At 37.7% G+C, this 16,971-nt stretch overlaps 1 protein-coding gene across 3 annotated transcripts in view; it reads left to right on the forward strand.

Moving 5' to 3' along the window:
- The window catches only part of ADGRL4 (adhesion G protein-coupled receptor L4), a 160,674-nt gene that overhangs the window by 87,609 nt on the left and 56,094 nt on the right, over positions 1-16,971 (forward strand). For all 3 annotated transcript variants that reach the window (XM_021405124.1, XM_021405125.1, XM_021405122.1), the window contains one exon: positions 1,284-1,433. In XM_021405124.1, coding sequence (XP_021260799.1) covers positions 1,286-1,433 — 148 coding nt within the window. In that variant the 5' untranslated portion in view covers positions 1,284-1,285. The remainder of the gene's footprint in view (positions 1-1,283; positions 1,434-16,971) is intronic.

A 16,971-nucleotide genomic window follows, 5' to 3' on the forward strand; every position in this document is an offset into this window, starting at 1 on the left:
TTCCATTATAACAGATTAATTGTGAGCTTCGCTGTTTCCTTTTTTTTTGTTTAATTCTCACTGTCTCTCTGCATGAGAGATTTTTAGATTTCACTCGTTATGAACACTAAAGTGACAACAAAATTCTACAGGTTTCTGTTTAAATCTCTACAAGATGGTCTCTTTTCTCTAAAAAACAGAGAAGATGAAACTTGGTGGTACATAAATTTATTTGGATTAGATGTGATTGTTAAAATTTCTAAGTTGTAGTCTTTTGGATTTTTCATGAAATTTTTGTTTGTTTGAAAAAAAAAGAAACGCCTCAGTGAGATTTCGTGAAGCATTGAAACCTATAATTGTAACAAAAGGCTAGCAAATATCCAAAATAATATTTGAGTAGGGAAAAGCAGAACTGCAGGGGAAGACAGCATCAAAAAGGGGCTTTGTGTTCTGCAACTTTCATTATGTCTAGCTAACCATTTATACAGTACAAATTCAGAAACTTACTTTCCCTTCTGAGTTAACTGCCTCTATTTCTAACCCATTATAGGGTGTGTATAATTATTCAGTGAGCTGTTAGTTTTCTCACAGGGAGAGGTTCCTTTTCTTCTTTGTGTTGGAAACTATATGCATTCATACAATGGGAAAGTAGTTATATCATGTGGGATTTGTTCAGTGGATGGAAAAAAAAGAACACAGTACTTTCATACCATGGAAATGGTATTTTAAGAGATTACTTTTAAATAATTTGGAGAAGATTTTAAACCCTAATGCCACAATGTTGTAAATACTGTGACATGTCAATTTAATCTCTCAGACCACGCGTGTGTATTAACTGCATATGTATGGAAGTGCTTATAAAAATAAAAAATCTGATCTGGGGAATCCTCTGTGGTATTTTTCACTTGATATGTGTAGGGCAGTTTGGATTACATTCCATACATAATTCAGAGTGCAAATAAATGTCTGTGCTTTACTGGAAAGTACTAGAAAGCTCTGAAAGCCTTTCAAATATTTTCCCCAGATCACTGAGTAATTTCTGTGTTGCTTACCAGTTTGATATTGGTTGAACGTGTACACAGGTTCTCAATCTGTAGTGTCTGCTATTTCTAGCCGCTGAGCGGTTTTACAAAAGAATCTGCTGCAGTTGGTGGCCATCACCCCATTGTGCAACGCAGCTGACTCTGTGATAATGTTGCATTTGCTGGAATATTCCAGTCTCATGGATACTTTTCATGCAGATCTGATTTTAGAGCTCATTATGAAGTTTTTAAATAAATAAATATGTTTTTCCTTTGCTGCAGTTATGGTTTCCAGTCTGCTGGACTATGGCTACGGTACTACAAGCTGCAACATGACATGCCACAAAGATGCACGGTGTGAAGTTCAGGGTGGGACACAAGGCTGTTATTGCTCCCAAGGATACACGGGAAATGGCATTACCTTCTGTTACGGTAAACAGATTTTACCTATATGCATTTCTGTTATCTGTTTCCTTGAAAAAATTATTCAAGAGCCAATTAACTCAATGACTAAATTTTGTTACAGCACCTTATGCTAATATACTCTTAGTGCCAAACATTAAGAACTTGGCAGTTTCTGAGAAATTCTACAACTCAGCTTTGTACAAAGCTACTCTCAGTTGTATATAAACTGTTTTCCAACTTTGGTCTTGGTGCATAGAATCCTATTCTATGCTGAAACATCTTCTCTGGTTTAGCTTCAGTAATTTCCTTTATGACTTCAGACTTCTGAAGCTTGGGATCGGCACAGCCGCTATTTTACTACTCTCACATCTTATCCACACACACATAGCACCAGGCCATTCTTCTCAGTCTCTAACCATGATAAAAAAAAATATAGATCCTGAGATACTCTGGAACAAACTGAGGAGGTGTGTGTGCCATAGGGAAATGCCGCATGTGAAGCCAATATTTTTTTTTCACTACAGCTGCAAGCCAAGGAAATATGCTAGATGCTAGAAATCCTGCAGAGGGGTTGCTTCTGTGTGCCTTTATGTTCCACCCAAAGAAAAGGCTATCTTCTCTGCCTTCAGTTTTGACTAATCTTCTACTATGTGTTCTAATACTTATCTGCACTGTTAAATGTAGCTATGCCCAGCTGCAGGCAGGCAGAAATTCATATGAATCGTGCTAGTTTTTAGTGTCCTGAGAAGTAGTTATGAATATTAACCAGCCATTTAGTCAATTTTTGTGTTTCATGCATCTTGGGAAATTAAGCAATAAAAGGCACTTCAGTTTCATATGAGCGTAGACAAGCTGCCCACCTTTAGTGTGGGTTTTTATGCCTCATTTACCATGATACACTTGGAAGTGTATTTGTTTTAGGAAAATTTAGAATGCAAAGATTTTCTTATAAGAAAGCTGACTAACCTTTTATAAACTGGGAATGTTTAGAGAGAAATATTGCTGTTTAAAATAATAAACAATGAAGAATCACAAAATTATAGAATAGTTTGAGAGAGACCTCTGAAGGTCCTGTGGTCTAGCTCTCATTCAGAGGAGGTCCTACTTAGGCAAGGCTTCTCAGAGCTTTGACCAAGTTTCAGTTATCTCCAAAGACAAAGATTACAGATCTCTCTGGGCACTTATTCTAGGGTCTGGCTACCACAATTTTATTTTTATTTTCTGATATCTAGTGGAGGTTTTCTTGTTATATCTTGTAGTTGCCTCTCCTGTGCTCTTTCCACTTACTACACTTCTAAGAATAGCTTATTTTCATCTTCTATATTGACCCCATGACCCTTTCTTAGGTAGCTGTAGAAGGCAGTAAGATTTCCCCTTTATCTTCTCTTCTTCATCCTAAACAAACCCAGTTCTCTCAACCTCTTCTTAGCATCATCATGTGCTGTGTTGTGCAGTCGCTAAATACGTTACTTGAATATAATGCAAACATTATCATAAATATGGGTCAGTCATTATTTGTGTACTGAACTGGCCAAATTAAAATAAGAAGAAATGGCCTTCACCTCAATATTGTACTGTTTTCCATTGTATTTGGACTAATTTAATTTTATTACCATGCATAAGCTGTTTGATTTGAATGTTAATCGCATATTTGCAAAGTGCCTACACTTCTGAATAACGCAGAGAAATAAGAAAACCAAGTTACTTTTTGCAGTAGTACCTGGAACAACTCAGACCATTTCCTTACATAACTGTGATCTTGCATCCACTGCATTGTCAGTAATTTTCTAGAAATTTCTGATTATGAGTCATCAACTAAATTTAAAATAAAGATAACTGTTGTCCTTCACTGATATTACTGACATTATTAAGTCCATACATAATGTATGCTTTTTATGGTGTTATTAAAGGATGGTGTTATATAAGGATGGATTTATCTCACTTTACATGTTCTTTTTTCTCATACAATATCTTTTTCTTAATTTCATTTTCTCCCTTATTTTCTTTGGGAAATCTACATTCAAAATTGTAAGGACACTTATTAATAATGTAAAGAAAATTCAGTACAGTGAAACAGGTGTGTTGGTTAGTTACAAAGCTTGTGAATCAATTAATTGTTTATTAATAGTTGTACTAAATGCTTGGAAACTCAATCTTTAAAACTGGATTTGCTTGTGGTGCTTTGCATTTCAGTGGCAATGCTTTGAAGCAAGCCTCAGGTCAGGAGATCAACTCCTTTCTGGTAAAATACCTTAACAACAACCAAAGTCACTTACCCTACAGCTAAGTAGCAAAGCTTGTATCAGAACAGTATGGCTGTTGTCCCTGAAATAAAGCCTACATTTCTCTAGGGCATCATGTTATACAGTGCATTATTAATACTGTGCAGCAGTCCTCTATTAGCATAAACAAGTAACTTGAATTTTAATTGGGTAGCCTCTAGAAAGGATCAGAAATATAGGCTAAAGTCTGTCATAAAGACTTTAAAGCAATGAAAATGTAAAGCAAAGCCTCAGTTATTTAATGATGTATTAGATCTCGCTGCTCTGTATGGAGAATGCTGCAGGTGTATCTGCTGTTCTACAGATAGCTACCCATTTTTCTTCAGTTAATAATCTTAGGCTTTTACAATGATAGTCCAGTCACCTTCAAAGGAGATCATCAATTATGTGCTAATACAGGCATTTTCTAAAGAGTATCTATGGTTTGCTATGTTTACTTTTGCCCTCTTTGTTATTTAGATAGGTTGCAAGAATCATAATTACTATCATCAACATTAATAATTCTACATAGTGTAGAACCATCTTCTTCACTCTAGGCAGCTAAACCACAGCAGTGGCTGTTTTGAGGCTTTCTGCTAAAGCAAGTAACTCAAATTCTTTCTCCTTGTAAAAATGTTGAGCAAAAAAATTGCTAGTTTTCAGCTTATATACCTGAAAAACTGTCCCCTTATATTTATAGAGACATTCTTGAAGTATTTAAAAGGTTTTCTCTACTTTTTCTCTGTTTTTGCTTGCTTGTAACACCTCTTAAATACTTGTAAAAGTTATTTCTTTACTAGCTCTGTCTTTTCTCTGTCTTTTTAAGTGTGATACACTTAGACATTTTCCCTTGAGATTACTGTGCTGCAAAAGGCAATAATGCCCTGTTACATTTATTTCCTAGCATCGTTATTGATGAATCATGAATCACTGATGTCAGCATACCTCAGGAATGGGTTTTGTTAGTTTTTACTTTGCTCCCTTTGCCAGCTGGCTAAGTGACTGCAGAGAGCTCAAGATTATTGGATTTGTTGTGTATAGATAAAGACACATAGATATGAATTTAATTTCCTGGTGTCAAAGTCATGGCTTTTAAAATAATTATCCTCTTACAGTCTTTCCCACAAGAGTTCAACCAATTTAAATTAGGTCATGTTTTGGACTTTCCAAATGCATCCTTTGGACAGTCTAACAAAAAGCTAATCCTCTTCATAATCTCATTGTCTTCTCTAAGAATATGTGCAGGAATGCACATAGTCAGGAGAATAACTGATTGTAGGATCTGGCTTGTTTAACGTATTGGAATTATGACATACATAGCAATAAATTCCTTCTGTACAATATCTTCCAGAAAGCGAGAAATGAGTCACCTTGTCGAGCTTTACACCTCTGAGGTAGAAAATACTATCCTATTCTTCTTTTATATTTATATTTCTTGTTTTATGTAGTATAAGACAAGAGTGAATGGCCTCTGAAAACTCTTTCCCTTTTAGGGTTCAGTTTTTGGGCAGACATGTATTCTGAATGTAATTCATGAGGTTTTAACTTCATATTATCATGCACCAAATTGAAATTAAACAGCTAAAGCTCTTGGCAAAAATAAAAAATATATATATCCAAATAGTACTGATTTCTAGATACGCTAACTTCCTCTTGTACAAAAATGCCATGGATTTTGTACTGATAAATAGCATATATTTGCCACTTTTATAAAGTTATTTCTTCATGTGAAAAGTCAGCTGTATAAATTAGGTGTTGCTCAAAATCCCAGCATTCTTCCAAAACAACAAAAAAAATTAAAGGAAACAAACAAAATTTCAGATCGTACATAAAATTTCAAAGAAGCTCATATTTTATTTTTGAAACAGAAGGAAGAATGAGTTGGCATCTTTGATGCTTTCCCAAGCAGCTCTGCTGTTTCGATACTGGCTGCTTCTTGATTGCTTACTGCCAATTTGCTGATTTGCTGGCACACTGCAGGAAATTAAAGTAAACAGTGTGATCACAGTGTTTACTTTAACTTTGTAAAATATGGAAGGAAAATGAAGCAGTGTTGTTTGTTCCAGGAGGGTAGGCAGGCAAGCAGGAAAAGTCTGAACACAATATCCCTCCCTGAATAGCCCTGAACAATATTCCCTTGTAAATGCCACTTGCGCACTACACTGCAAAAATTAATCAGTCTTGCTTGTAAAATACTTACAGATCTTCCAGAAATAGTGAGCAGGAACCTAGGCTATCAGGGCAACTTTGCACTGAAGGAGGACATTGACTCTCTTTCTGAAGTGCAATGCAGTAGGATTTATCATTTTCCAGAGGCAAAAAAATACATCAGTGCAAAGTGGTATTTTATATCAAAATACAGAATCCCTCTGAGAACGCAGAGCAATTTATGTAAACTCAGCTGAATCAAATTGAAAGCCTACTCCAAGTCTGAACACAAACATATTTTCTTATTTTACTGAGGGTCATACTACCAACTCACTGTCTTTTGGCAGTTCTTAAAGAAGCTTTCTTGTGAGACGTCTGCTTCTTGCTCTAAGGTGATGTTGCTGTGTCCCTCCATCGACTTTTATTGCAGTCACTGAGTTTGTTTTTATTCACTAGTGTCACCGCTGCCATTCTACAGCATTCAGTAGGTGTATAATTTTAATGGAATTTTACCTTTCAAATTAGCATGACCCTGTAAAACCACTGTATGTAATCACTGCATTCTACCCAGAAGTAGTAAATGATCTAATCCAAATGCTGGTTTACAAGTGGATATTTTTTTTTGTTACCAGCAGGCATACATCACAGGATGTCACTTCTGTGTTTACCAAATAGTCTGAAATCACTGATACGGAAGATCCAACCCACACGTTTCCTAAATTCATTTCACTACTATCAGTTACCACAAGCTATAAAAAGGCAAATTGCAGCTGCTCTAGCATAACACAGCAGGAGAGAGATATGCCTTAGCCAAACACAAACAACAGGGCTCAACACAGCAGGTGATAGCTCGGAAACCTTGGGATATGCTACACAGGAGCCAAGGCAGACCCCTGATTCCCAGCCTGTTTGACATTCTCCCCATAATCTGTGGAAATGTCTCTCACTTCTTCTTATCCTTTATCCTTTCCTCCCTACTCCAGTGTCTCCCAGTCTCTGTTGTTTTACCTCCAAATTCTGTTGTATATTTTCCACAGTTTCAGGTTAGAGTGTGGTAAAACCAGAATGCAGGCTGTGTGAAAGGGCAGAAGCCATCCTCAAGTTCAGAATTCCTACTCTTGTGTTTAGGTGTCTGACTTTTTGGTGGTCCCAGGAAGTGTTAGGAGGACCCTTCCCCTTGCTTGCTTATGTAGGTATTATATTTTTTATTAAGTCCATCCCTTCAGAGATCCTCTGAAGGAGGCAGTAAGTCTTCTTCCTGTCCACATCTGCACTGGTCAGAACATAGCTGAGTGCTTTCTGCCCTTTCCTGGAGACTGAGTTTCTAAGCTGTGTGACGTTACACAGGTTAAGCATCTCAATCAGCTATTCGTCATTAAACCTGTAGGCAGGCAGTTTATAAAACTGGAAAGCCTGTGCAAATTAGCCTGGAGGATTAGATATTACCTACTCTGTGCATAACAGTCTACTTGCCTGGGAACACGTAATGAGCAAGTTAACATAGCAGGTTCCTGGCCATTGGAGTCCTACAGCTTTGGTGGTTCTTCTTTTCTTGTAGAACTTTTATTTGTGTGTAGTTTCTGTCTTTTCATCTGCAAGATGTTATACTTTCGTGTGCATTAGAGAAGAGTTTGATGTCTGTGATGTATGTAGATAGCTGGAGACTAATAACAGTTGCATGATTGCCTTTCAGTTGCAAAGGACTTGAGATTATGTTTATGTTCCGGAAAATAGCCATACTCTTTAACATTCTCAAGTGTTAATCAAACAGTATTTGTGGAGTTGACTTTACTTTTTATAACTAACCAGAATTTCTTAATGTAACGAGGTACTATTGAAAGTATCTTTTAGTTGAAGCTTTTAAGAGTAGATCAGGAGTTTGAAAAGAGAGAGGCTATGCATATAATACCATCAGTCAAATAGAAAGTAGTGTAAGATACTGGAAGTAATAAAATGATCCTGCTGAGTAAGGGACACAGGAGGCTGTCCTGCTTCAGTTGTCTTACCTCCATAAATGGCTGTCCATAAAAATTGGTCTTTTCAAGACCAATTTTTTTTTTAATGCATTCAAAGCACCAAATCCAGCTAGCTCACATGCATGAAAAAATACCTCCCATTTTCTCACTTAATGAGATACAGAGAAGTCTTCTGAGGGATAGGCCAGCCTTCCTACTGTCAGAAAATATAGCTTGCCTGGGAGCAAACTATAGAGGTCTACAGAGCCCACTATAATCATTTGTAAGAGACTGAACCTAGCTTTAATCAGCCTTGGACCAAGTCCGTGATGGACAGAATCATAACATTCACAGATTTTAGCATACACAAAAAAAAGAAAAAAGAAAAAAGAAAAAAGAAAAAAGAAAAAAAACTTCAATCGTTTTTTTCCTATGGTTTTTGTTTATGTTTTCTTGAAATGGTACTGTAAGCACGATGAAAATACAGTAATGGATTTTTTTGAAGGGGGTAGGAAGAAACTGAACTTCCTCTTGTTACATCTTTAATCGTATACAGCCTCTCTTTTAATTTAGTCCCATTTGCATCTGAAGGAGTTTTAAAATATGTGTAGATTATGTGGTAGAAAAAGAGTTAGTTATCTCTCTCAAAAATGTACCCAAACTTTCAAGCTGATCAGCTGCACACAGACAGTTTCTTATTTGTTTAATTCAAAATGTGTTTTAACCCTTGCCAAATAATGCTTACTTCCTTTATTGAGAAAATACTCTTTTCATCCTGTTTTATGGCCCTAGGAATCAATGGATATGTTATATGTTTAGAGGATGTAGGAAAATTCATTTAAAGAGCTTTAAACTTATTGTCTCAAAGTCCGCTTGCTATATGCCTACCAGAGACATGACTGACTTCCTGTTTCTTTCACATCTAAGTAGTCCCAAAAGGTCCAGCAGTAGCAATGCATTTTTCTATTTTACTGGTATAAAGTAAAGCAACAGAAGATATTTCCAGAACTTGTGTATACACATATGCAAATGTACATACAGGAATCTATTTCTATAAATGTATGTGAATAAAAAGCAAGCAGTAGAGCCCACTACAGCTATCATATTCTGCATCTGCCTTTGGGGCTGTGAAGTTAGCACGAGTCTCCTAACAAAGTATCATAAGGAATTGCACACCTAAGAGAGGATGCTGTCACCTCTGTGTAACTATGTAGATTTCCATATAATATCCCACTAATATGGTATACTCATTTGTCTCCATTCAATGAATCATATAGATTAATACTAGAAAAGTGTTCTTTGTAGGACTGTTGCTTTTTTTCTCCCTCTTCCAGCATAAACTGGCCAGGAGTGGTGAAGTTGTCTGTAACCTCATTTGAAATGTGTAATTTATCTAGGATGTTATGCTGGTGCACAATTTTTCTGTGTATGACTGTGAAAAATTGCCAACTGAGCTGCTGGCAGACAGAATATCAAACTCTGCTCAACCTGGTATGTATAAAAGAGTTTAAGAAGGTAATTGACACTTTGGGCCTCTATTTGCCAAAGAAAGAGATAATGACATTCTCCAAGAAGATTAGAATCTAACCAAACATTGTGCTCTAAATATGGAGCACAAAGCCAGGTGATGTTTGTAAAAATGCTGCTTGGCTGCAAGAGGAGGAGGGGGCTGAAGGACTGCAATTTTGCAGTGTATATTTTTTAGGTACACAGATTTAATTTAGAGATTATGGCTTGGAAAAGAAATTTACAGTATGTGTGTTTTGGGGTGATAAGAAATTGATTTTGTGACCTTGGTACACACTAATTGAAATATCTGGCACTGTGTTTTGCTAAGGTTAAAGGAAGCCATATATGCCTGGAACCGTATTCTTCTTTCACCTTGAACTGTGCAGTTAATCACAACCATAATCACTGGCAGGAAGGAAGCTGCCGTTTAGCTGCTCTACAAGGAAGCTGAATAATCTCTGTTCATTGTCTAATGGATAGGTTGTTGTGCGATTACTTCAGGCGAGGTTTAAGAGATTCATGATAACTTCAAAATGGAGACTTCTGGTGGCACTGCCATTTAGTGAGGGGCCAGAGCTTCACCCAGAGCAGGGCAGAGCGCAGCACAGCAGGCAGCTCTGCATGGCTTCTCCTCGGGGACGCTCACTGGGCCTGCAACAGCTCTGTCCTGTGCCTTCTGCCAGGAGGTGATCCAGGGAGCAGGCCCTCTGGTCATGCTCTTCTCCACAATGAGTCGGTGGTGGAGAGGAGAGAGCAGCCAATAGACTGCTCTGTCGTTGGACAGTTAGTCCTGGGTATCCTCTACTATGAGAGGCCTTTTGTAGCATTAATAGCTCTGCTTTATTTAGCATAGTTTCTGTCTGAGCTTAGATTTGTACTACTGTGACAGTCTAGAGCTGTCTATAAAACAGTGTGGCAGGGTGTCCTATTGTTTTGCTTATTACTTAATGTCACACATTTGTTAGGTTGGCACAGGATCATGTTTTTCAAAAAGGAAAATGAAAGCTCCTGAAAAGCCTTGACAATAAATGGTTATTTGTTCAAAAACAGCCGAGTCCAATCTTTGTTTATGTTAGCAGGCTTCATGTAATGGTGCTGCAATAAAGAAAAATAGCTCTTCAGGATATGTATTGGCTTTTTATGTTTTATTTGTAATGAAAGCTATGCACATAGGCAGCAATCTACATAAGTTACATTGAGGGAGAACATAAGCATAGATGGTGACTTGCATGTTTATGCATTTAATATTTATTTGTGGCAAAACATCTGAATCTCAATTTTAAAGAATGTGAAATCAGGCTGAAGTACTGCAGTTTTCATTCCGAGGAAGTTATCAAAGGAAGACCAAGAGAAAAGGTGAGTTCACTACCCACTGGGAGCCTGCTGCTTCCTTCCTGCCCCATCTGTGCAGAAGAGCTGGAGGTCATAATCATTGCCTTATTTTCTGTTTGATCCCAGATTAGCAGAGTCCATGGGCTCTGGAGGTTATTGTATTGTGATTATCACTGTTCTCCTAATGTAATAATGGTTTTGGGCTATTCCCAAAATTCAGTGTGGCCCTGGGTCACAGCTTGTGCCAGTATGGGAGTTAGTGCTGCAGCCATAGCCACACTGCGTGACAAATTTCATCACAGGTCTCTGTAACTTCAGAGGCCCTAAAAAACTGCTGGAGAAATTCCCCAGTACAGTTCAGGTACATTGACGTGATCTGAAAGAAGTTCAGTTAAGCTCTGCGGGCCTAAGTAGGAGCTCTGAGCTGCTCAAACTTTGCGTTAGTTGTTTGTGGCAATGGGAAACAAATAGGTGGAAAGTCATGTTACGTGGAGGCTTTGCCTTACTTTTTGTCTTGAATAAATCATTTTGGTGGGTAGCATTGATCCTGAGGAAGCTCTGCCTTTTCAAAATCAGCTTGCAAGAAGTTCAGAAGGGAGATCAGTGGAAGCTGGAGGTACACAGGCGAACAGTTCAGGCCCTTTGTACCTATCCAAAATGTTTCATTATTCAGAGCTATGATGAAGCATGCATCAATTCATAAATATGACCCACTGTGCAATGTAAAAATGTCAATATTTCTGTCCCATTGTGTAAGGGATCTCTGATGCATACAGAAAGAATTTCATCTCCTTAACAACCACAGAGAAAATAGGAAAGGCAAATAGCCTTCAAAAGTGTATTGACTTGAAAGTAGAGCTAGAGAGAAGTTTCTAAAACCTAACATAGCTTTTCAGGTGGGCTAATCAAAATAAGAATGACACTGGATAGCAGTTGTAAATTATTCTCAACTGTGATTTGACTGCTTTTTTAGGGTTGTGACATACCCTACAATGTACCCTGTTGTGGTATGTTGGTTCCACCAAGATTTCACCATACTCAACTCTGTGGTTGAAATCGAGGAACTTCTAAGCAAAGCTGTCTTCAGAAGGTGAGGTCGCTTTAGGCTTGCATCACACAATACCACCATTCTCACAGGAGAAGCTAGACAGATATTCTGCCCTAGGTATACTGGGACACAGCAGTGGGCTATGCAAGTGTTGGGCTTAGTTTGTACCATTTTGCATATGAGGTCTGAGAATTAGACAGATGTCAAAGGGGAAGCTGAAACAATATTTACACAGCTGTGGACTGCAAAGAGAAAAACTGTTAACCGAACTTTTTGTACCTCCTCTTGAATAAACAGGTAGTATGCTAATACTGCTAAATGCTTCTTGTTGGAGGGGAGGGACGTACTAAAAGGTCTCTGGACTGTGTTCTCTGTTCCCAGAGAAAGGTTTTTTTGAGGTTTTATTAGCTGTAAAGTACTCTTGAATTATTACTCAAATTTTGGCCTTAGAATGATCTACATTTGGAAAACTTTTAACCTGATGATGGCACATTGCCCCCAAGAACACTATGCAGACAGCAGCATTTGCACTGGAGCTCGATATCCAAACTAGTGATGATCTGTGGTGCAATATGGATATATGGTTTTGAGTGCTGAAACAGAAATTCAAGTGCAGGGTATTGCTACTTCTGTTAGCAGTGTGGTAAAAATAGTGTCTTGTTATACCTGGTGCCTCATTGCAGTGAGCAATGGCAGGAGCACAGGTGAGCACAATAACAGATTTCATTGTAGTTTCCTGCAGAAGAGGTGATGCTGATGACTTTCCTGCTGTTGACTTCTGCAAGCTACAGTCGCTGTAGGACACAAAGCCGCAACTGGGGGTGGATTTTCCAAGGAAATGTTTGTTGAGAATTTTTGAGCTGTCTGGCTCTGTCTTAGGTGCCTAAAGGAGGACTGAGTTGTTTCAAAATAATAATCTCAGTAGTGGGTGCTGAGTAATTGAAAATATATCCGTGAAGTGCCTTTTTTTTCCTATCATCTGTTGGCAGCTGGAGCTTTTGATTGGCTTACATTATTTTTAACTGCAAAGATCCTTTAATTAGGGAGGGGAACTATGTGAATGAGCTGGAGCTGCTGGTGGTAGTAGTTCCTTGCCGTTGGAGATTCGGTAATTAAATAAGCAGATAATATCCTCCTTATTGAGGAGATTTAGAAAATCATAAGGAATTTGCATTATTACAGTGCTTAACATCAGCAAATGGAGGAAAAAACCCATAATGGCAATTTTCATTAGCTGCAATGCAAGTGGAGGGCTCTATTTCTTTCTCTGAACAGCCAAACACTAAACAATTCCTAAATCCCTCCTTATTACTTATTTTTATTTTTTGGTGGTTAAAAAACCCATAAAGCAGAAATTGAAGACTGGCTATTAAAATACTTGCTGACAGCTCCATTCAAAATATCCTTTCAAATACTTCTATCACATCATGATTCATCTGCTATTCTGATTCAGCTGCTTCAACAAGTACCTTCCTTCATGGTTAGGGCCCATCTCTACATTGGAAAATTCTTCATTTAGACATTTTATTGAATCTTTGCTGTAAACACATCTTTCTCAGGTGTTGCACTGTTTGGACTACAGAACCCCCCCCCCGAGAAAGCCCAGTAATAGCTCACTGGGGATAAAAAAGGAGATGGTCGTGGCAAAAGAAAGAAACACCTTTTTTTACCCTCTCACTGTGAAGATCTGAACGCAAATGCTGTGTGCCATTAGCACAAGTCATGGTTGCTGGCTCAGTGCAGTGACCACACGTCCCTCTGTAAATAGCACATTGCTGTGCTGAGCTGGCACACAGCCCCAGTGCTGTGGGCAGTTCTGTGCACTGACTCTCCGAGGGCCAGGTCATCTTCTGGCATACAGCAGCACAGCTCCTCAGTTGATGACAACAGAGTTAGTTCCCACCAGCTGAAGACTGAACCCAGGAACATCCCAGGGATTAGGCGGTCCCCAGTGAAACAGGGTGAGTTTCACTCTCTGAGCTTGAAGTTTGAATTATTTACAGTCATTTTAACAGGACAACAGCTGCTCTTTACCTAGAGATGTGCCAACAGCACTGAAAGAATTTGGATCTAAATTGCAGATGGATGGATTTCAAATTGATTCAAGTAGCTGGACTGCATGATGCTGTACTGTAAACTCTCAAAGTTGGAGCTTGAGAGAAAAATCATTAATTTGGAAGCTGATACTCTGAAAGACTTTTATGAAGCAATATATTTTCATACCAGACACAGATCAATTTAAAAGTAGTAATCAAGTGCCATGTACTATGTGTTCACAGACAGAAAATGTGGAGAATTCAGCCAGAGCCGGACACTTAACATTCAGAGCATTCAGACTAGTGCTGAGGATATTGCCTCTTTGGAAAACAGTATTGTACAGAATTAAAGTATTGTGAATTTGTGAGATAATCACAATGCTGTGCAGATATAAAGACGCTGCCAGAACACTGCTAGAGTCGAGCACAACATAACTTTTCTAGGCAAGTTTGGGCTTACCTTCTGTACAAATTTTGGTGGAAGGAAAAGACTGCAAATATTCAGAGGAAAAAAAATGTTGAAATCTCGAGACAAAATAGAAATTTAAAATTGGAGAATATAGTAGAATGTAGTGTCTTTCATAGCCATTCTCTAAATTCAAAGTAACTACACCACTTTCCATCATATAAGACTCAGGCTCAGAGGTTTTTCCCTTGCCAGTCCTAAGAATTTTATGAGATGCAACATTCCCTTCAACAGTAATGCATCCACACAGAACTGTTTTATGTCATGCAAATGATAGCATTGTACAAAACCAAAATTTATATTTACTTGGACAATGCTACAACTAAAATCCTCCTGGATATTTTTAACCTTGATCCTTTAGTAGTCTCTTTGGAAATACTTTTATGAAAGCATAGTGGCCACTGATAGTGATAGATTGTTTCAGAAGGCTGAATCATTTCATCTTTCACAGCTGTCATTGACAGATTCTACCCTATGCCATGCTAAGTGCCTGAAATCAGATCTTCACGCATTCAGGATTTGTACTTGGATCTGTCTTTGGTTTTGACTCTCTGGCTGAAGTTGTCCTATGTCATAACTTCAAGCAACCTGAAGGCATCTCTGTGTGAATCACTAACACTGGGTTGCTCTTTCTCCAGTTTTCCATGTCAGTCTTTATCAGCCAGGGAGGAAGGCAGAAAAGAACAAAATTCTTAATGAGTGGCTTTATTTTAGCTGAGATTAAAAGGTTGTCTGTGAGAGAGACATTGATGTGAGATCCTCCTCAGTACCATTTGACCTTAGTTGTCTTTCACCAAATCAGACAAACAAAAGATTTTCAGTTGAAAGTTTTCTGTGAATATCCCCTTTTGAAAAGTTACACTATGAATTCACAGTGAAGAATCCTTATGAAAGAGTAATTTTACTTTGGATTGAGTCAAGAGAAAATGTGACCTTAAGCTTGCATTTCCCTAGCCACCAAAGTCAGAAATTTCAAGATGTAAAATGGTAGGAACCCAGGTCTTAACATTTTAAGGCAGTATTCAGTATTCAAAAGTATTCAGAAATATGCAAGTATTCAGAAACATTTTTATGTCAGATGTTCTTACCTATTTAATTTGGTTTAATTTTGAGTAATATATGTTATCTTAGGAGGAAAACATTTATTTGAACAGAAAAGCCTGGTTAGACATTGTCTATTTAGAATTTTCTATTCCTTTGGCTACAAGGTTCTAGTGAGAGATTCTTTATAGGAACATACGCATATAAAGACCGTATTATCAATGTATGTTTAAAAGGTATTCCTTTAGTCTATATAATAGGTCCAAAACCTTAATTCACAAAACTTAGATACATATCCATTTCTTCATATAAATGAGTTCCATAAATGCATAAGAAGGAAATAAAACCTCTGTGTAATTAAGTACTCTGCACAGTCTCACTAAAAGAGCTTAAAACAATGAACAACTTTCATGGGTTTTTCCATAGCACATAGAGCACAGTGTCTGAAAAAAATCTTTTTTAATTATGTAACATGGAATCTATTTAATCAGGTGATGTGAGTAGTTAGAGAATTTATTTTTGCTTTAATGACTCCAAGCAGACTCAGTTTGGGGGAAAAGAGTTGCTTGTGGAGAGTGAAAATCCTTAAAAAGCTTATTACCTCTGTTTCAGTTTTACAAGTTCTATTCACTTCATGTTAATAGTGCAAGTAAACAAGGTATACAAAAAAATGTCAAGACTTTTACAACTGATTTTTCCTTGGTAAAGCAACATAATATACTGATGTAAAAACAGATGACTTTGTGCTATGTGCACATTGCTATCTGCTGCTCTATAGCATGCAAGCAGACAAAATCTAAAGAACCTCCAAATGTTGAAACTTACTGAAAATTGCTTGAAAATGAGAGTGAAGTATTTTTTGACTTCTTTGGGGAAAATGTTATAATTAGTAAGTATCTCCTAGCTGTTTTTGTTGTTACTTCTCTTATCCAGCCTTTGATAGACCAGATGTAAACTGCTTTAAGCCAGTTTGTCAGTGGGCACCCATTATTATCAGCTGGGACATACAATCCTCCCTCACATATTTGTATAGGCAAATCTGGTCACTGACTCTTCTCATTCCTATCCTCTCTGCCTTCTCTCTTTCTAATATCTCCGTCCTGAGTCGTGTTAACAAAATCTAGTAATTTAGCATCATCTGTGAATTTAATTCTCAGGCTGTTCATCTCTTTTTCCAGAGCATTAATAAACATGTAAAATAAAACTGGGCTTAACACCAATTCCTGTGGCAACCCAACTGGATACCTCTTCACAGCTCAGTGCAGTGCTGTTTGTCATGACTCATTATCCTTTGTTTACATTCCTTCAGCCAGATTTCAATCCACATGACAGCGCTTTTATCCAAGACATTATAAATTATTTTTCAAATAAGATTTTGTGAGTCACTGTATCAAATGTTACAGCCCAGAAGTATCGCAGCCACACTGTTCCTTCCATACACTAACTCAGCTAACAGTGGAAGAGCAATTATATTTGTTTGGCATGATCTGTTCTTTGAAAATATAAACTATTTATTGGTCATGGTTCTCCTGTTGTTCCAGATGATTTTTACACTCGTAATATTTATTCCATTATGTCGGAGGAGATTGCTAGCAATCATATCAGAAGATATCTTCAGGTTCACTCTCCCTCCCTTTCCTCTTTTCTTTAAAGCCTTTCAGAAACAGCTGAGATTCACAGCTAGGAATTTAAGGCAGAAGAGGCAACATATCTCAAATGTATGTCCTTCAGCAATGAGGGGTCTCACATGACAAATATTGCCAGGGAGG

The sequence above is a fragment of the Numida meleagris genome, chromosome 7 (assembly GCF_002078875.1).
Source record: "Numida meleagris isolate 19003 breed g44 Domestic line chromosome 7, NumMel1.0, whole genome shotgun sequence".
In the NCBI taxonomy this organism is placed as follows: domain Eukaryota; kingdom Metazoa; phylum Chordata; class Aves; order Galliformes; family Numididae; genus Numida; species Numida meleagris.